This window comes from Stegostoma tigrinum, chromosome 6, assembly GCF_030684315.1.
Source record: "Stegostoma tigrinum isolate sSteTig4 chromosome 6, sSteTig4.hap1, whole genome shotgun sequence".
In the NCBI taxonomy this organism is placed as follows: domain Eukaryota; kingdom Metazoa; phylum Chordata; class Chondrichthyes; order Orectolobiformes; family Stegostomatidae; genus Stegostoma; species Stegostoma tigrinum.
Genome location: NC_081359.1, coordinates 48868984 through 48888733, shown reverse-complemented (window position 1 = coordinate 48888733; position 19750 = coordinate 48868984). Strand labels below are relative to the sequence as shown.

Here is a 19750-nt window from a genome sequence, read left to right as displayed (position 1 = left end):
AGCCCAGGGCCTTTGCAATATCCAGCTCCTCCAATCATTTCTTGATATCACATCAAGTGAATCAAACAGACTAAAATCTGGCATCAGCGAGGCTGGGGACCTCTGGAGGAGACTGCAACAGCTCATCCACTTGATATTTCTGGCTGAAGATTTTTGCAAATGCTTCAATACTATCTTTTGCACCGATGTGATGAGTTTCCCCATTATTGAAGTTCAGGTGTTTGTGGGACATCCTTCTCCAGTGTGTTGCTTATTTGTCCAATACCATTTATGAATAGATGCAGCAGGACAGCAGAGTTTAAATTCATCCATTAGTTGTGGAATTGCTTAGCACTGTTTGGCAAGTGAATAGTCCTGTTTTGTTGTTTTACCAGGCTGTCACTCCATTTATTATATATTTCTGATGCTGTTCCTGGTATGGCCTCCTTTTCATTGAGGCATGTTTGATCATCTAGCTTGATGGCAATGGTAGAGTTTGAGATATGCTTTATCACGATGTTACAAATTGTGTTGGCGTGCAATTTGATTGCTGCTGATGTCCCACAGTGCTTTGTGGATGCCCAGATTTATGTTGCTACATCTGTTCCAACTTTATCCCATTTAGCCTTGCAACAATTCCACACAACACATTGCAGGGTATTGTCAATGTGAAGATGGGACATTGCTACCATAAGGACTGTGCAGTGGCCAATCTTACTTATAAGCTTATGGATAGATGCATTTGCAACTGGGGGCTTGGTGAGCATGAGGTCAAATATGTTTTCCCCTTTTGTTGGTTATACTTTCAGCTAATGCTTTTAGGAACACAGGCCCAGTTCTGCCTGAAGAGTGTTCAACTTCCATATCAAGATTACCACAATTATTTTTCCCCCTGTGTACTAGCTTCCCTATGGTTTTATATAGATTTGTTGTTCAAAATGGAGGAAAACATGGAAAAAAAGGTAGCAACTGAAACAACATCAGAGTGTCTGAATAGAAGTAGGTCAGAAGCCAAAAGTCTCAAATAATACTACCACCTGAATTTGAGAGATGTGTTAGGAGTTATGATCTTGTATGATCTCCAGTAAGCTTTGCTTTGCTGTTTAACTGAGCTACAAAGTAATGTCTCTAGCTTTCTGACTCTGTCAGATGTCAGGCAAGATGACATGCAAAATTTGTCAAAAGAAAGATTTCTAAGTAAAAAGATCTTGAGATTCAGAAAGGCCAAAGTGAACATAGATACCTGAGGCTACAGCAACGGGAAATGGAAAAGAGACAAGGGAAGGCCAGTTATCACCATTGTCCTATCCCACAAGTCCCACCACCATGCCTGGCTCTTGGTTTCCAAAACTTACCTGAATATCCTACAATGGAATCTGAGTATCTGCAGTTAACTGATGTTTTTCAAAGACGGGAGAAAGAGGTTAAGTCAATCAATTCAAATAGGCATGGAGTAAGCAAGGAAGTGAGCAGCAGAAGTGTGGTCCCTTTAATCTAGACAATATACATCGAGAGGTGCAAGTACTTCAGAAGGATCAGAAAAGTATGTCTGTTAACACTTTCATGTCATGTGATGAAATGTCCTGGAATGCCCCCAGCCAGAGTTGCCAGCCTGAACCTGCTGATTTTGTATTGTTTCAGGTGGAAGTGCAATGTTTCACCAACATTTTTTTGGTTGTAATAAAAACAAAAATACTGGAAATAGTCATCACATCAGGCAAAATATATGGAGAGAAACACAGTTTACATCTCAGTTTGAGATTGCCTTTGATCAGAGCTGAAGAAAAATTGGTTTTATTCCAGATTTCCAGAATCCTTCATATTTTGCCTTTCCACGAGTCCCTTGACTAAATTTTGCTCTGTGGTCCCTATTCACCGTCTGTTGAAAATTAAAAATCACAATGCGATATTATGAAAAAAGCAAGAAATGTTCTTGGTCTCTTTTGCAAAATGTTCTCCAGTCAACATTCCCTTACAAACACCACCCAAAAATCTTGAATAGTTAGCTGAATCATTCATATTGTAATTGTTTGTAGATCTTGTGCATAAAATTAATACCATTTTTCACTGAAGAATGAAAGCCTTTAGCTTCAGAATAAATAATTGTGTACATTGAAATATTATTGAGATATATAAAAATAAATGAATATTATTCATCTTAGTACATTAAAAATTTGTTATTCCCTGTGCACATAAAAAAGAAAAAAGGTCACTTTTCTAAACTGAGGAATTTATTATGAGGAAATCATAACTGAAATCTAAAAGGATTCTATAATGCTAATGTCGTTTAAGAATTCAATCATAATTACAGCAGTTTTTCTCTAATTAAAAAAGAAATATTAATCAAATGTGGAAAAATCTCCACAGTAACTCTCAATATACTCGATAAATGTTTGTAATTTGGAACATATTCACTGCTTTACATTTTAACTCACCAACAAAACCTATGAGCATTCCTTTGAATCCTTCTGATGCATCAAAATAGTTTACATAAAAGTACATAGTCAGAAAGTAAAATGTTCATTAACATAACAAGAAGGCACAACAATGCTGCTTCTTCCTCAGGTGGCTCAGGAAGTTTGGCATGTCCAGAAGGTGCCTCATCAACTTCTACACATGCACCATTGAAAGCATCCATCTGGGTTCATAACAGCCTGGTATGAAAAATGCTCTGCCCAGGATGGTAAGATACTAGTGAAGGTGGTGTGCACAGCCCATCCCATCACAGAAGCCAACCTCCATCCATGGACTGTATTTACATGACCCATGGTCGCAGAAAGGTGGCCAACATTATCAAAGACCCAGCTCACCGTGATAATGACCTCCTACAACCTCTTCCATCAGAAAGAAGGTACAGAAGCCTGAATACATGTGCAAGCAGTTTGAGGAACAACTTCTTTCCAGCTGTTATCAGTCTGTTGAATGGACTGTAGCCTCAAATAACATAACCTGCAATGCAATCTGTATGTCTTTAAGTCTTTTTGATCTGTACATTCTTTGCTTGCTGTGATCTGCCTGTACCATTCATAAACAAAGCCTTTCACTGTGTTACATGTGACAATAAAATCAAAATCTAAAGACATCGGGTTGGCACGGTGGCTCAGTGGTTAGCACTGCAGCCTCACAGCGCCAGGGACCCGGGTTCAATTGCAGCCTCAGGTAACTGTCTGTGCAGAGTTTGCACATTCTCCCTGTGTCTGCGTGGGTTTTCTCCGGGTGCTCTGGTTTCCTCCCACAGTCCAAAGATGTAGGTTAGGTGGATTGGCCATGCTAAATTGTCCATAGTGTTCAGGGGTGTGTGGGTTATACGGGGATGGGTGTGGGTGGGATGGTCCAAGAGGCGGTGTGGACTTGTTGGGCCAAAGGGCCTGTTTCCACACTGTAGGAAATCTAATCTAATCTAATCATAACAACTGCAGTGAACTCTATTTCTAAATGCCTAATTCTTTAAAGGAAAAACTTTGAAGATAAAGTTTGCTTTCCTGTCTTTGAAATAGTTGTTATTCGATTTTAAAGTCTGAGAAATACTGCCCGTGTTGGTAAATAGTGTAGGAAGGGGTGGTTGAACCCCTCTGATAATTAAAATTGAAACACAAATCCCCAATTTGTTATGGTGGGACATTCATCTCAGATCACCTAATTTGTTAAAAAGGAGTGGTTAAATGAAAGAAAATCTCTGATATTCAATTTATAATAAACAAGTAACAATTTATTTAAGTAACAGTGAACAAATTAACTGAACTACTAACACATGAACAATTGCCCTTTAATTACTAATTGTCCCCAATCAGAACTAAATTCTAATGGTATCCTGTGCCAATAAATACAAGTTTCACTTATAAAAACCCAAGTAATAATAAAAATAAATTAAAACTTAGAAAAGTACCAGCCCAGCTTGTCCCCGCCTCCCTAACCTGTTCTTCCTCTCTCACCTACCCCTCCTCCCACCTCAAGCCGCACCTCCATTTCCCACCACCTAACCTCATCCCGCCTCCTTGACCTGTCCGTCCTCCCTGGACTGACCTATCCCCTCTCCACCTAACTTCTCCTCTATCCATCTTCGGTCCGCCTCCCCCTCTCTCCCTATTTATTTCAGAACCCTCACCCCATCCCCCTCTCTGATGAAGGATCTAGGCCTGAAACGTCAGCTTTTGTGCTCCTGAGATGCTGCTTGGCCTGCTGTGTTCATCCAGTTTCACACTTTGTTATCTTGGATTCTCCAGCATCTGTAGTTCCCATTATCTCTGATCTCAAAAATACAGCTAGGTTATATCTTTCAGAATTAATGGGAACTGCAGATGCTGGAGAATCCAAGAAAATGAAGTGTGAAGCTGGATGAACACAGCAGGCCAAGCAGCATCTCAGGAGGGGTCTAGGCCCGAAACGTCAGCTTTTGTGCTCCTGAGATGCTGCTTGGCCTGCTGTGTTCATCCAGCTTCACACTTTGTTATCTTATATCTTTCAGAATGTTCTTTGGCTTCTCAGCTGATCTTTCTGTCAGGAATGTTTTCTCTATAAATTCTTCTTTGAGAACTTTTAGCTAGAAGTACCGTTGTACCTTTATGACTAGATTATGCTTTCTCAGGAAGCTTGGAGATTTATGCGAAAGTCAAATATTTACTCTTCACATGGCAGTTGCTCTCACACAGATTTTCAAAAACCGTCCTCTTATATACCAACGATGACCTGTCAATTTTCTTATCATAGGATTGGTCCAAGGTTGTCGAAACCATCAGATTTAAATTCAATTGGTTTACAATCTCTAAGTGTTAGATTTAAATTACTTAGCAGATCTTCAGGCTAGTTGCCAAAACATCAAAACAAGCCTAAGGTTTCCAGTCACACAGTCAACTGGGACATATTTCAATTTCAAAACTGTCTACACCTCTTCAGCTGCTTACAGACACACTTTCATTTAAATTTCCAAACTTAACAGCCCATCACCTCTTAAAGGGACTACACATTCACCCCCCTGTCATTTTTACAAATAAATTCTAAATTCCTGCTTTCCAATTCACAAGTACTCTATATAACACAAACCTTGATCAATCCTCTCTTCTTCACGAGAAGAGTAAAAAAAACATTAAATTATGTCTTAGATGCCTGTCTTTTGTTTTCTTTTTTCCATTTTTCAACATTTTGAAACAAGTTTTGCTTCCAATATTTACCTTTCTTTCAGCTTCTCTGACACTTTCTTTCTCTTTTGTTCTTTGACTTTTCTGTCTACATTTCTGGAGAAAAGCTACTATTAAGCCCACTCACTCTTACCACTGCTTTGATTACACTTACTCACACTCTGATTCCTACAAGGAAACCAGTCTATTCTCCAAAATGTTCATTCTCTGCATCTTTTCCAAAGTTATTACTTTCAATAATGGTGTTTCTGACATACTTTTCTTTTTCCTCAACTGAGTATTCCCTCTCTGTTACCTGGAGTAGTTGCCAAAGCCTTCATCCATGTCATACTTATATCCTGCACTTCGGACGTTATCATACACTCTTCCTCCCAGTAACAATATTAGAATTCCCATTGTCCTCACTATCGACCCCTCTATATTAACAGGATCATCCTCCTTTGTTTCTGCTATATTTAATGTGATGAAACCACAAAAAATGTATTCCCCTGTCCTTCTCTATTAGTATTATGGGGTCTATTCCCCCCATGAAACATTGGTCCTCTAATCTCTTACACCTAGCACATTACCCTCTTTACATAGCACCTTACCATGCAATTGCAGAAGGTGTGAAATCTAATATTTTGATTCCACTCCTCACTGTCTGAAACATCAAACACTCCTTCCAGTTGAAAAAACAATTTATTTCAATGTAGCATACTGTATTCAGTACATACAATACAAACACGGAGTATGTGATCACCTGGAGGAAGAACATTTATCCAACAAGCATGACACAAAACCTTAATTGGCAACACCTTCAAGGTAACTTCCTTGCAAGGCAGTCGGGGGTTGCCAATTGAGGGGATTATTGTGAAAAGCATAAAAGATAGAGTGATATGTATCCAATGTTGGAATAGGACTCGTCAGACATCGCATCTAATTCTGACACAAATCTTGCCATTGACCACCTCACTCAGACACCTATAAGATTCCATCCTAAGTGGTGATATCAAATTTAATACCATTTTGACTCAATTGATATGAACTGAGTGAAGAGTCCCAGCACTGGTCCCTTGGGAATCCCACTGATCTCAAGTTGCCAACCTCAAAGAGAACCCATTGTCCCTACTCAGTGTTTCCTGCCCATTAACCAATTTTCTACTCAAGCAAATATACTACATCTAATACCATGGTGTCTTAACTTATGAGTTAACTTTTGTGAGATATCTTGTCAAATGTTTTCTGGAAGTCCAAATGCAACACATCTGCTGGTTCTCCTCTATCCAATCTGGTTGAGAATTCCTGGCAAAGCTCTAATAATTTGGTCAAACATTATTTTCCTTTCATGAAACCATACTGAACCTGTTTTAGTAGATTACGATTTTCTAAATGTTATACTGTGACTTATTTAATAATTGATTCCAATGCTTTTCAAACAATAGATGTTAAGCTAATCAGCTTACAGTTACCTGCTTTTTGTCTCTCTCTCTCTCTTTTCGAATATGGTGTCACTTCAGCAGTTTTCCAATCCCCGATACCTCTCTAGAATCCAAAGATTTTTAGAATATTACAACCAATACATACACAACCTCTTTTAGGGTCCTGGTTGCAAGACATCAAACTCAGAAGACTTATCTGTCTTTAGCTTCATTAATTTGCCTAATACTTATTGTCTTGTTGTGGGGATGGTACTTTATTCCTCCCTGCATTCATTAGTATTAATGGATGTTCAAAGAAACTTCCACCATAAAGATTGATGCAAAACATCTGTTTAACTCCTTTACCATTTCCTTTTTCTGATAACAATCACCCCAGCTTCATTCTCTAAATGGCCAACATTCACCTTGATCTCTGTCTTCCTTTTTGTATATTTTAAGTTCTTATTGTCAGTTTTATATTCCTCGCTAATTTGCAGTCATAATTTATTCTCTCTATGTTTATTAACCCTTTTGTCATCCTTTGCTGGATTCTAAATTTATCTCAGTCTTTGAAGCTATCACTAACTTTGGTCTGTTTATAAGCTTCGTTTTCAAGCTAATGCTTTCCTTAACTTCCTTGGTTGGACATGGTTGGTTTATTTCTCTTTTAATATGCTTCCACCTTACTAAGATATACTTTTGCTGAGATTCATGAATTACCTCTTTAAACATGCTTGCTGATATTCCTGCTAAAATATCCACCCAGTTTACTTCTGCTAACTCTATTCTCATTCCTTTTAATTAAGTTAATCACAGCTGTTTCTGACCAAGTTTCTCAGTCTTGAATTGAATATTAAGTTCTATCATGTTATAATCACTACTTACTTAGGAATCATTTACTATGGGTCATTTATTAAACTAACTCATTACCTACTGCCAGATTCAAGATAGTCAACTCATTACTTCTGAGAAAGGGCACCAGACCCCAAAACATTAACACTGTTTATCCCTTCACAGATGCTGCCAGGCCGGCTGAGCATCTCCAGCAACCGTGCTTTTGTTCCTGATTTACAGCATCTGCAGTTCTTTCAGTTTTTATTTAGCCTATTCACTAGTTGGCTCGATGATAAAATGCTCTAGAAAACTTTTCAAAAATATTTGAAGCAATTCCAATCGTTCGCCTTCTTTTATATCGGTCTTTCTAAAACAAATTACTATTATTGATTGACTTCATACACATTTAGTAGTTTCCTTTAGAGGTTGAACTGTGCCATCACTACAAATTTTAAAAGTTTCTGTTGTTAAACCCTTACAAACTCAGCCATATAGAATTGTAGCACAAAACGTTAACACATGCAAAATTGATGGCTGTAATGTAGCACACAGGTATTATGGACAGGAAGTATACTAAGCATAAGATATTTTACAGTTTTTTTATTCATTTATGGGATGACAGCTGGCTAGGCCAGCATTTATTGGCCATCCCTAATTGCCCAGAGGGCAGTTAAGAGTCAACAACATTGCATTGGATCTAGAGTGACATGTGGGCAAAATCAGACATGGACAGCAATTTCTTTCTCTAAAGGGATTTTGCGACAGTTGTTAAATGATTCAGCCATCATTAGACTCTCAATTCCAGATGTTTGCTGTATTTAAATTCCACCAACTGCTGTGGTGAGATTCAAACCCAGGTGTCCAAAACACTATTTGGTAATAATACCACTAGGCTGCCACCTTCCCAATTAGAAAAGCCAATTTTTTATTCTGCATGAACGAAGTCTGATCAGTTATCTAACTGTTGGTGCAAAGTATTTGAGTCATTGATCACATATGCTACTGATGAGATGACTTGTCAATAGCAATGTGTTTCTGGGTAATGTAAAAGTTTTAGGAGCGGTTAACCAAATACCAATATTTTGTGGATATTTCTTCTATCTTCGAAATGGATAACATGACCCAAGAAGGAAAATACAGAAAGCATTTTAATTGCAAATTTTAAGACAGCAATTATCTGTCTTTTGATACACAGGATGAAGAAGATTTTTCTTGTGCACTATTTGTAACTATTTCATAAAAACATTCATTTACAGGTTTATGAAATTGTGTTTCCAATTCCAGAAGCTGTTTGAGAATCCCACAGGGCTATTTGTTCCCGTTCTATTTTAAATATTTTACCATTCAGTACATAATTCCTTCTTCTTCCCCCTAACTGTAACATCTCATGGTCTCCACACTAAATTTAGCTTGCTTCCTCATTGCATGATCACATTGTCTACATCCTCCTAAAGATTCCTATCAATATTTATAAATGCAAAATAGAAGAAATTTTCTTTGTAAGGAAAATAATTTTGCTTTCTGCTTTCAAACTGAAACTGTAGATTTTTTTCTAGTGCCTCCTCCGTCAACAAATTCGTGATGATGTCATATACGCGCCAGTCAAAAACAACTACCGAACAATTCCAAATTCATTTCACAACACTTCATCAAAAATCTTGAAAGCCTTGGCACTTCTTAAATAATACAAGGTTTTCTTTTCCACCACCCTGACAGGCAGTGAGCTCTAGATTCCCACTGCCCCCAGGTCAAAAAGCTTTTCCTGACATCTCCTCTAAACCTTCACCCTCTTCCCTTAACTCAGTGCCCCCTGTTCACTGATCTCTCCAATATGGTGAAAAGTTTCTCCCTATCTAGCTATCTATGCTCCTCAAAATTTTAAAAAGCTCAATCGTGTCATCTCTCAATTTCATCTGCTCTCAGGAAAACAACGCCGCCTGTCCAATTTCTTGTCATAACTGAAACTCTCCACCCCAAGCAACTTCCTGGTAAATGTCCTCCACGCCAAACTCATTGAAGTAAATCCAAATTGAGATCGAAATGTGTACTAACACTCAGTTCCATTTAGCAAAGCATGTAGTCTACTTTCACTGGCCAGATACGGGGATTGATGGAAACAGAGACACTCCTACCACAGCTTTTTCACATACAATGGCATTACTCTCCATAAATTTATTGTTATTAATACCTTTGGCACTACCTTATATTGGCCAGAAAGTGAACTAGGCCAGCTACTAAAGACTGTGGTAAAAAGCAGGTAAAATGCTGGGAGTTCTGTAGCACCTACATCATCTGTCTACTTGCAAAACCTTTCCAGAATCGACAAGACACAAATCAGCGGCACTGTAACTAAAAAGGCCAAAATATCACTGGACAATTACTAAAAGGCAATGGAAATTAATCAAAGTTAAATTAAAACGTAATTTTCAGTGGTAATGATGCAAGTTTGATCTTGCCATGCCGATTTATCATTGAAATTTGTGTTTCTATCCCTGGTCTACAGGCGTGTTTGAGTAACAATGATGCAGAATGACCAATAACGGGTGCTTGTCCAAATCATACAATGCAATTTATTACATAATAGCGACAGGTAGAAGTTACATTGGGTAAGTTAGGTATAATCACTAAACACCATCTGGAGCCAGATATGACAAAATTAATTCTATTGGGACCTCAAAATAAGTGTCCACACAAGACAGTATAACATCATCAGATTGTTTGCAGCTTAATGCAGTCTCCAATGTTAACCATTTCAGAATAATTAATTTATACAACTCAGCAACATTCAGGAGGTTGGACACCATCCAGCACAAAGGAACCCATTTGATCACCCTATGTGCTTTCATAAACATTTACGCAGTCAAATGGCAGTGTACTGTGACAGTAGTGTGTACCATCCATAAATGTACTGCAACAATTCAACTTTGTTAAATTTGTACTATCTGGAATATGTATAAATTACAACATATGACAGGCTACTTAAGGTAATTGTCTCAGGAGTTTTGAGTCAGTACAATTCAAGCTTTCTGACTCGCTTGTAACAGGAAGGCCAGGAGTATGTAGGAAACTTGAAAAAGTCAGATGTTTTTTAATAAAACCTTTCTTTAATGCAATCATTTCATTTTCATTTGATATTCAGTTTTTCAGCCAATTAGAGCAAAATGACGTGATGACAATGTGCATCAGTCTGCTTTAACTCTACAGTTATCAGACTTAAAGTTTTGCAAAGGACTTACGTTAGAGCCAAAACGTAAAGCTGTGAAGACACCATGTAGCAAGGTAGCACTATGCATCAACCATGGAAATAACGCTGTGAGGGCTATAAAGATTCAAAGGCAGATTATGTTCTCTTCAGATGGTAACAAGAACATTATTGCAGAGAAGAAGAAGGCATTTTTGGGCGCCTGGGATGGCAAAAGCCAATGCAATCCTATGCTTCTGGATAAGTGCGAGCAGAGGTATGATGACCTGACCAGGGCAGGAAAGACAAGTGACATGATATATGCAATTATTTACTGATAGTTGTCTTACTCAAACCACACACTCTGCCTTCCCAAAATCTGTCCTGTACCTATTCCTCATACCTATACAACTTGAGTGCAGTATCACACCTCTGCTTTACTGTGAACCTCTATAACCGTTCGTCTTTGATCATCTCAGCATATTCTTCTGCCCACACTCACAGGTTTCCCTTTTGCTTCCTTGCTGAAGAGAAAACAGAACACCAGGGTAAGGAAAAAATATACAGCTAGCCTTTAAGTCACCCCAATTTTGGATAACAGCAGAGAAGGAAGTGATAGAGAAAAGCCAAGTCTGAATATGCCTGGCCATTGGTCACTCATACTACCTGGTAAAAGAAATAATATGCAGCACCATGTATTTACTTGATTTCAGCAGCTAATGAAAAATATTAATGTCTACATTGATGACTTTTATCATGACAGCTTTGATTTGTGTGTCTAACCTCCAAAAGATCCATCCACTGTGCCACAAAGAGGTGATACAGTCATAGAGATCTACAGCATGAAAACAAGACCTTCAGCCCAACTTTCCCATGCCATCTAGTTTTCACAATTTAAATCAGTCCAATTTGCATGCATTTGGTTCATATCCTCCAGACCCATCCATGTACCTGTCTAAATGATTTTTAAATGATGAAATTGTACTTGCTTCCACCTCTACCTCTGGTGGCCGGTTCCAGACACTCACCACCTACTGTGCGAAAAAATTGCCCCCCTGGGAATTTTTGTATCTCTCTCCTCTCAACTTAAACTTATGTGGTGTAGTTTTAGACTCCCCTATTATGGGGAAAAGCTGTCTGCTATATATCTTCCTAAGCCTCTCGTGATTCTCTATACCTTTGTAAGGTCACCCCTCAGTCTCCGACGATCCAGAGAAAGGAATCCCGCCCTATCCAACCGCTACTTATAATACAAATCTTCCAGTCCAGGTAGCATCCCAGTAAATCTTTTCTGGACTCTTTCTAGTTTAATAATATCCTTTCTATAGTAGGGTGACCAAATATGTACGCAAATGTGGTCTTACCAACATCTTATACAGTTGCAACAAGGCATCCCATCTCCTATACTCATTGCTCTGACCGATAAAAGCTAATATGCCAAAAACCTTCTTCCCACCCTGTCTATCTGTGACTCCATTTTCAAAGAGATATGAACTTGTACCCCTAGACCTCTTTGTTCTATAACACTCCCAAGGACACTACTGTTGACTGTGTTAGCTCTACACTGGTTTGGTTTACCAAAATGCAGCACGTTGAATTCATCTAAATTAAACTCCACGATGACAGAAGATGGTGGAAAGGTCACTCAGCCTGAGAATTCAGTATCACAAGACACATACACACTGTTCACTAACTCAGATATATACATTTCAGAGGGACCACTGTGACAGAACATTGGGCACTTACAAATTCTACTGTACATTTTTAACAAGCAGGAGTTGGTGGTAGAGGGACATGCAAAAGTAGAGAATGTCATGTGGGGGTACAAGACCCTCCAAATTCTGCTTCACTACTGACAGATGCTGAATGGCATGGGTCATCAATGATGAGGTCAATTTTAGTGCAGAACAAAAACTCTGCAAGGTTTTGTCAGTCTTTAAAGCCAGGTTGCATTAGATTCAAGAGGAATTGGAGGACTCAGTCACTAATATAGCTTGTGTGATATCTCAAACTTTCACTAATTTCTTCATTCGTGGTTGTAGACGTTCCTTGACTCTCTCCAACAAGTACATGCTCAGAATGTCTCTTTAAGCAGGAATGAGAGGAAAAAAAATCTTGCTTCGACCATTCAATGCAGAATGGAAGTGCAGAAAAGGTCTGGCTTAACAGGGAAGTGTTGACAAGCATGAGAGGAAAATGGAGAAAGGAAGTTGGGATTTTGCTCTGACACTTTTGAACCCTTAGTCCTGCACCCCAAGCTTCCCCAGTTCAGAGACTCATTGTTTACCTCTTATTCTGATGATTGATTCTGCATTTGCACAAGCGTATGTGTCTATGCCCTCATGGTCCTCAAATGCTGACAAAGAATGTCAGCCAAGGCCATCTAAGTCAGGGCAATGAATGAGAATTCTGACTCTAGGTCTGCTGAACAGGCATTGTACTATGTAAAAATTGTCAAGAAGAAAGATAAAAGATTTATAGTTTCATACAAATAAATGTTTGAGCACTCACCACAATGTTACATTTCATATTTCTGTTTTCCATTTCTGTTTAACATTTGGGCAATATCACATTTGTTTGATTGCCCCTTTCCATGATCTTACCATTTTTGCCTGCTGCCTGTAAAGTGGTCTTCCGTATTGTGAAGAATACTAAAATGAAAATTAATGGGTAACTGAGAAAGGGATGGATAGGAGAGGAAGATAATGGGAACTGCAGATGCTGGAGAATCCAAGATAACAAAGTGTGGGGCTGGATGAACACAGCAGGCCAAGCAGCATCTTAAGAGCACAAATCTGACGTTTCGGGCCTAGACCCTTCATCAGAAAAACCCTTTTTCTGATGAAGGGTCTAGGCCTGAAGCGTCAGTTTTTGTGCTCCTAAGATGCTGCTTGGCCTGCTGTGTTCATTCAGCCCCATGCTTTGTTATATTATAACGGATGGATGGGAACTAATTTATGCAATTTGTTCAGAATTTGTTTGTCAAATGCCTGCTGCCCAATTCTGAGGGTATCCCTGTGTGTTCTTCTGATGATGTCCTTGCCACATTACTCTTCTCCTTCTCATGTTGCTCCTCTGCGAAAACAGAAACAGTGTTCTCAACACCCCCATTCTCCGCTTACAACTATGGTCCTCGCTGTTACACTTGCTTGTGAAAAGTGCAGTAGACCTTATTATTTTGGTCCCTTGGCTAGTGTATGCTGAAGGGCCTACCAAACCTGTACAAGCTCTAAAGTCTATCTTCAGAATCCACGTAAGGTCTGGTGGCCAGATGACATCTACTACTGCTTTCTCAGAATCATAGTCTAAAGTCCTCACTGATGTCACCAGTCATATCTCAGAGGATAACCCTTATCTCTTCAAAGTGTGAAGAATTCAGGGAGCTTGAATGGAACAGGATGATAGGATTGTGGCAGTTCATATGATTCTTGGGCAGAAATGTACTTCTTGCAGTTGCATATGAGCTTCACATTGATGGAGAGAGATTCTCTTTGGTTAATGAACTCTGCACGGAACATGCGAGGGGTCAGCCAGTGTGGCAAATCCAAATTCCTGCTCACCCTGAATGGCTTCATAAATTGGACAAAAAGTCCTACCTTTGGAATAAATGACTTGGTCACCATGGGATGCACTTGTGGCAACAGATGTGAATGCAGAAATATCTTCTGCCGATCACAGGAAGCAGCCAGAAATGAAAGTGTTAATTAGAGTCATGAAGATTATGACAGCTACTGCATATGTGTGCCAACCAGAATCTCCTACCAAGGGGTAATCATCTGAAGTAAAACTGTGAGCCTCCTGAGGAACTTGCTTATTCCCAGAAAGCTTGGCCTTTGCTTGTGAAGTCTATATTGGAAGCATTTTCCTCTGTGTGTTGTTGATTTGTAGACACCCCCTATGACCTGTGAAGTAACAGATGGTTGAAGAGAATGCTGTAGCTGCTCTCAGTGAGGGTGTTAATGTTGTTGCTGTTGCTTGTCTTATTCCTCATCTGAGGACCAAAGTGAAGCTGCATAGATAATCTTATGTTGAACCGAAGGTTACAAGTTAGGATTTGTAGATATGCTTATGTAGAATTCGCGGTATAAGTAGAGTGCCTGAAAACTGGAGGTATCTGAAAATTTTGACCTTTTTATTATATTCAATGCACAATTTTAGAGATTTTTTTAAAAAATGTCTTCTGAATAATTTGGTTAGGTGTTGCATTGGCTCAGATTTAGGAACCCACTTCACTACCCTTAACCCCACTTTAGCCCAAACAGTCTGACCAAAATGTGGAAATATCTAAAATTTGGTATGGCTTTTTTTCCCCAAGGGTGCTGTATTGTGCCAGTTTTGGAAATCAGCGACAAAACACTGAAAGCAACTTGCAGGACAAATCTTGTGAGCCAAATAATGTTATAGAGACAAAGAAACAGAAATGAGGCCTCTACAGTTAAAGTGTTTCTTGCTTGTCAGCTGATTGCTCTCCTTAGGGCATGACTATCTCATCATTTTGATTTTCCTGGTGAGTTCCACAAAATCCAGTACATTCATGCATATACCATTTACATCAGAAATCAAGTTATAGAAGCAAATAACAACATTTAACAAATAATAATTGCAAACTGTCTGCACCATGGGAGTTCCTTGCATATAGCAGATGACACTGAGGTTACAGGTAGAAGTTAAGGACATTGTACATCAATGGTTCTCATAGCCCTTTGACAGTCTGCTTGTACAATTAATTCTGGTAGTGAATTCTGTGGTGTTACAACTTCCTCTGTAAAAATTATCCTCCTGCCTTCTGTTCAAAATCTTTTTCATAACAACCGTAGACACTGGATCAGTGAGGATCATAATCACTGAAATTTGGGAAAATGAAGGGGAATTTCCTAAAAGCCTACACAATTCTAACAGAACCGGACAGGGTAATTGGAGGAAGGACTGTATTGTGGTGGGAGATTTTAGCTTCCTCTGTATTATCTGGGACTTACTTTGTGCTAAGGGCTCGGACAGTGAGAATTTGTAAGCACCATTCAAGAGGATTTCTTGACACAGTATATAAACAGTTCAACCAGGGAAGGGGTTATACTGGACCTGGCCTTCGGAAATGAGCCCCAACCACGAGTGAAGTTTCAGTAGGAGAGCATTTTGGGAGTAGTGACCATAATATTGTGAGTTTTAAGATACTCATGGAAAGGAATAGCAGCAGTCCTCATGTGAAGATGTTAAATTGGTGGAAGATGAACTACAACAATATTAGGCAGGAAGTGGAGAATTTTGATTGGAGCCAAGCTGTTTGAGTGTAAATCCACATCGGATATAGCTCTTAAAGATAAAGGGACAAAAGGGTATGGGGAGAAAGCGGGAACAGAGAACTGAGTTGGATTATCAGGTATGATAGTTTTGAACAAAAACAGAAGTTGCCAGAAAGGCTCAGCAGGTCTGGCAGCAAACGTGAAGAAAAAAAAAAATCAGTTAATGTTTTGGGTCTAGTCACCCTTCCTCAGAAATGTTAACTCTGATATTTTTTTCCACAGGTGCTCCCAGACCTGCCAAACTTTTCCAGCAACTTCTGTTTTTGTTTCTGATTTGCAGCATCCGCAGTTCTTTTGGTTTTTATAGAACATAGAACACAGCACAGCACAGGCCCTTCGGCCCTCGATGTTGTGCTGACCTGTCATACCGATCTCAAGCCCATCTAACCTATGCTATTCCATGTACGTCCATATGCTTATCCAATAACGACTTAAATGTACCTAAAGTTGGCGAATCTACTACCGTTGCAGGCAAAGCGTTCCATTCCCTTACTACTCTCTGAGTAAAGAAACTACCTCTGACATCTGTCCCATATCTTTCACCCCTCAATTTAAAGCTATACCCTCTCGTGCTCGCCGTCACCATCCTAGGAAAAAGGCTCTCCCTATCCACCCTATCTAACCCTCTGATTATTTTATATGTTTCAATTAAGTCACCTCTCAACCTTCTTCTCTCTAATGAAAACAGCCTCAAGTCCCTCAACCTTTCCTCATAAGACCTTCCCTCCAGACCAGGCAACATCCTAGTAAATCTCCTCTGCACCCTTCCCAAAGCTTCCACATCCTTCTTATAATGCGGTGACCAGAACTGTACACAATACTCCAAGTGCGGCCGCACCAGAGTTTTGTACAGCTGCAGCATAACCTCTTGGTTCCGGAACTCGATCCCTCTATTAATAAAAGCTAAAACACTGTATGCCTTCTTAACAGCCCTGTCAACCAGGCTGGCAACTTTCAAGGATCTGTGTACATGGACACAGAGATCTCTCTGCTCATCTACACTACTAAGAATCTTACCATTAGCCCTGTACTTTGCCTTCCAGTTACTCCTACCAAAGTGCATCACCTCACACTTGTCTGCATGAAACTCCATTTGCCACCTCTCAGCCCAGCTCTGCAGCTTATCTATGTCTCTCTGCAACCTACAGCATCCCTCGTCACTATCCACAACTCCACCGACCTTAGTGTCATCTGCAAATTTACCAACCCATCCTTCTATGCCCTCATCCAGGTCATTTATAAAAATGACAAACAGCAGTGGACCCAACACCGACCCTTGTGGTACACCACTAGTAACTGGTCTCCAGGATGAACGTTTCCCATCAACTACCACTCTCTGTCTGTCTTCCTTCAGCGAGCCAATTTCGGATCCAAACTGCTATATCCCCCACAATTCTATTCCTCTGCATTTTGTACAATAGCCTACTGTGGGGAACGTTATCGAACACCTTGCTGAAATCCATATACACCACATCAACCGGTTTACTCTCATCTACCTGTTTGGTCACTATTTCATAGTTTTGAATGTTGAAGCTAGATCAAAAGGCTAAATAGCTAAATAGCCAACTCCTTCTCATAGTTTTTATGTTTCTATGTTATGCTTGATTATTCTATACATCAGTCAATGCAAATGGTTTGCTTTTATTCATTTTCTCCCATCAAGCCATAATTTTAATACTCAATATCAACTAACTTACTCTGCTCATCTCATGGAAGCAAACTTTTTTTTCTATTTATTCTTTCTATTTGCATTTCCTCATTTCAAGCCGCATCTCATTCACCATGAAAGCATAACAGTGCAGATGCCCCATGCTGGAAATATTCAGCAAATGTGACCTCAGCTGTACAGAGAGAATCAATTGTAAATTTTTCTGGCTACAAACTCACCAATTCCAAAGAAATGTCATTAACCTGAACGAAGATTAGTTAGTGGTTGTTCATCCATCGCTGTAAACCAAATAGGCCCTTATCTCAGTCAAGGATAAAGGAGTGGTGACAATATGCTTTTACCCACAAATACCACAGTAAACATGAGAAAATTCCAAACCCTTCCAGGATCTGATTACTCAATTGTTGCTAAGAAGTAGACATTGCAATCACTTTGTAAGAATGCATTGTAAGTTGCCATTTTTAAACCAATAGCGAAAATAACTTATTCCATTCACCAAGTAGCCAAAACACCTTGAAGTGCTTCTGACAGCTGCATGACTTCAAGTGAGTTTATCGACTGACAGGAAGACAAATGAAGCCAAGTTTGACTTATTCAAAGTTTAGCCCTTCAATTCAAGTAAATACATACGTGTCAAGGAAATTTACACTGGGGAAATTAGGTAACTTTAACAATCAGGCTTTGGGTTCCAACATTCCTGGGCCAAATTCAATGTCACATAATAATTCATTACTTTCTATACTTTTCTGAGGTACATATCATTAAACTAAATGTCAGTACAAGGAATATGGCAACCTCATTTAAACACAAGAAATGGTAGTTATAACCAATGATTTAAACAATTCATTACATAATGATCTGTTAACCTCCTTATTTCTCTGTTGTCAGTATTTGGTTTTTTTTAAAGCATATAGAATCCCTACAGTGCAGAAAGAGGCCATGTTGGTAGCTCTGACTTACCCATGATTCCTATTTCTTCATAGAATTGCTATTGGAATCAATGTCTGTTGTTAGGTCAGCAAATATTGCACTCATTATGCACCAGCCAAGTCCTGCAAATGTCAACAAGATGGATGACCAATAATCTATTTTCCACAGCAGTCATTGCAGTTGCCAGTCTTTTTAGGGGTAAATGTTGATTCTGTTTGTTTAACCATTTTTTCTCTCATTCTCTTGCAGGTAACATGTTTGTTGTAAGCTTGGCATTTGCTGATCTTGTCGTGGCTGTGTACCCATATCCATTAGTGCTCTTTGCAATTTTTCAGAATGGATGGTTCCTTGGTGACATTCACTGTAAAGTGAGTGGCTTTTTGATGGGTCTAAGCGTGATAGGTTCGATTTTCAATGTCACAGCGATTGCAATAAACAGATATTGCTACATCTGTCACAGTCTGACATATGACAGATTATTCAGTTGTCGAAACACAATGATCTTTTTGTTTCTGATTTGGGCATTCACAGTACTTGCAATAGTACCAAATTTTTTTGTTGGATCCTTACAGTACGACGCTCGTGTCTATTCCTGTACATTCACTCAGACAGTTAGTTCTTTTTATACTGTTGCTGTGGTGGTGGTTCACTTCTTAGTTCCTATCACAGTGGTGTCATTTTGTTACCTGCGAATCTGGATTTTAGTTATTCAAGTAAGGAGGCGAGTCAAAACAGATGTAAAACTGAAGTATAGTGACTTCAGAAACTTTCTGACTATGTTTTTAGTATTTGTGCTGTTTGCATTTTGCTGGGCACCCCTGAACTTCATTGGTCTAGCTGTGGCCATCAATCCAAAGAAAATCGGACCAAAAATTCCAGAGTGGCTCTTTGTCCTTAGTTACTTCATAGCCTACTTTAACAGTTGCCTTAATGCAATTATATACGGAATGTTAAATCGAAACTTCAGAAAAGAATATAAAAGAATAGTAATGGCTTTGTGGACTCCACGCTATTTGTTTCAAGAAACATCTAAAGGTGGAACTGAGGCAATGAAGACGAAACCATCACCTGCAATAAATATTAATAATCAGGTTAAAGCAAACTCATTGTAAAATTATCCATTTACTTAAGTATATTAGAATGCAGTTTTTTGATTGCTTGTGTGTAGAAGTTCTCAGTTCTTGTAGATAGAAATAAACTCTTTCTTGACAGTCTCTTATTTTAATTATCTTTCCGTAAAATTATGATCATACAATTTTGTTTTTCTTGTCAATACCAAAATGTTGATAGTTGTTGGAGTTCAACATGGAGTAATACCTGAA

The 19750-nt window shown here is 39.0% G+C and overlaps 1 protein-coding gene across 1 annotated transcript in view; it reads left to right on the top strand.

The window, feature by feature from the left end:
* The window catches only part of LOC125453445 (melatonin receptor type 1B), a 44739-nt gene extending 25199 nt beyond the window's left edge, over positions 1 to 19540 (top strand). Inside the window, exon 2 of the mRNA XM_048533063.2 lies at positions 18678 to 19540. Within this exon, the coding sequence (XP_048389020.2) occupies positions 18678 to 19540 (863 nt within the window). The remainder of the gene's footprint in view (positions 1 to 18677) is intronic.
* Positions 19541 to 19750: the final 210 nt, after the last annotated feature.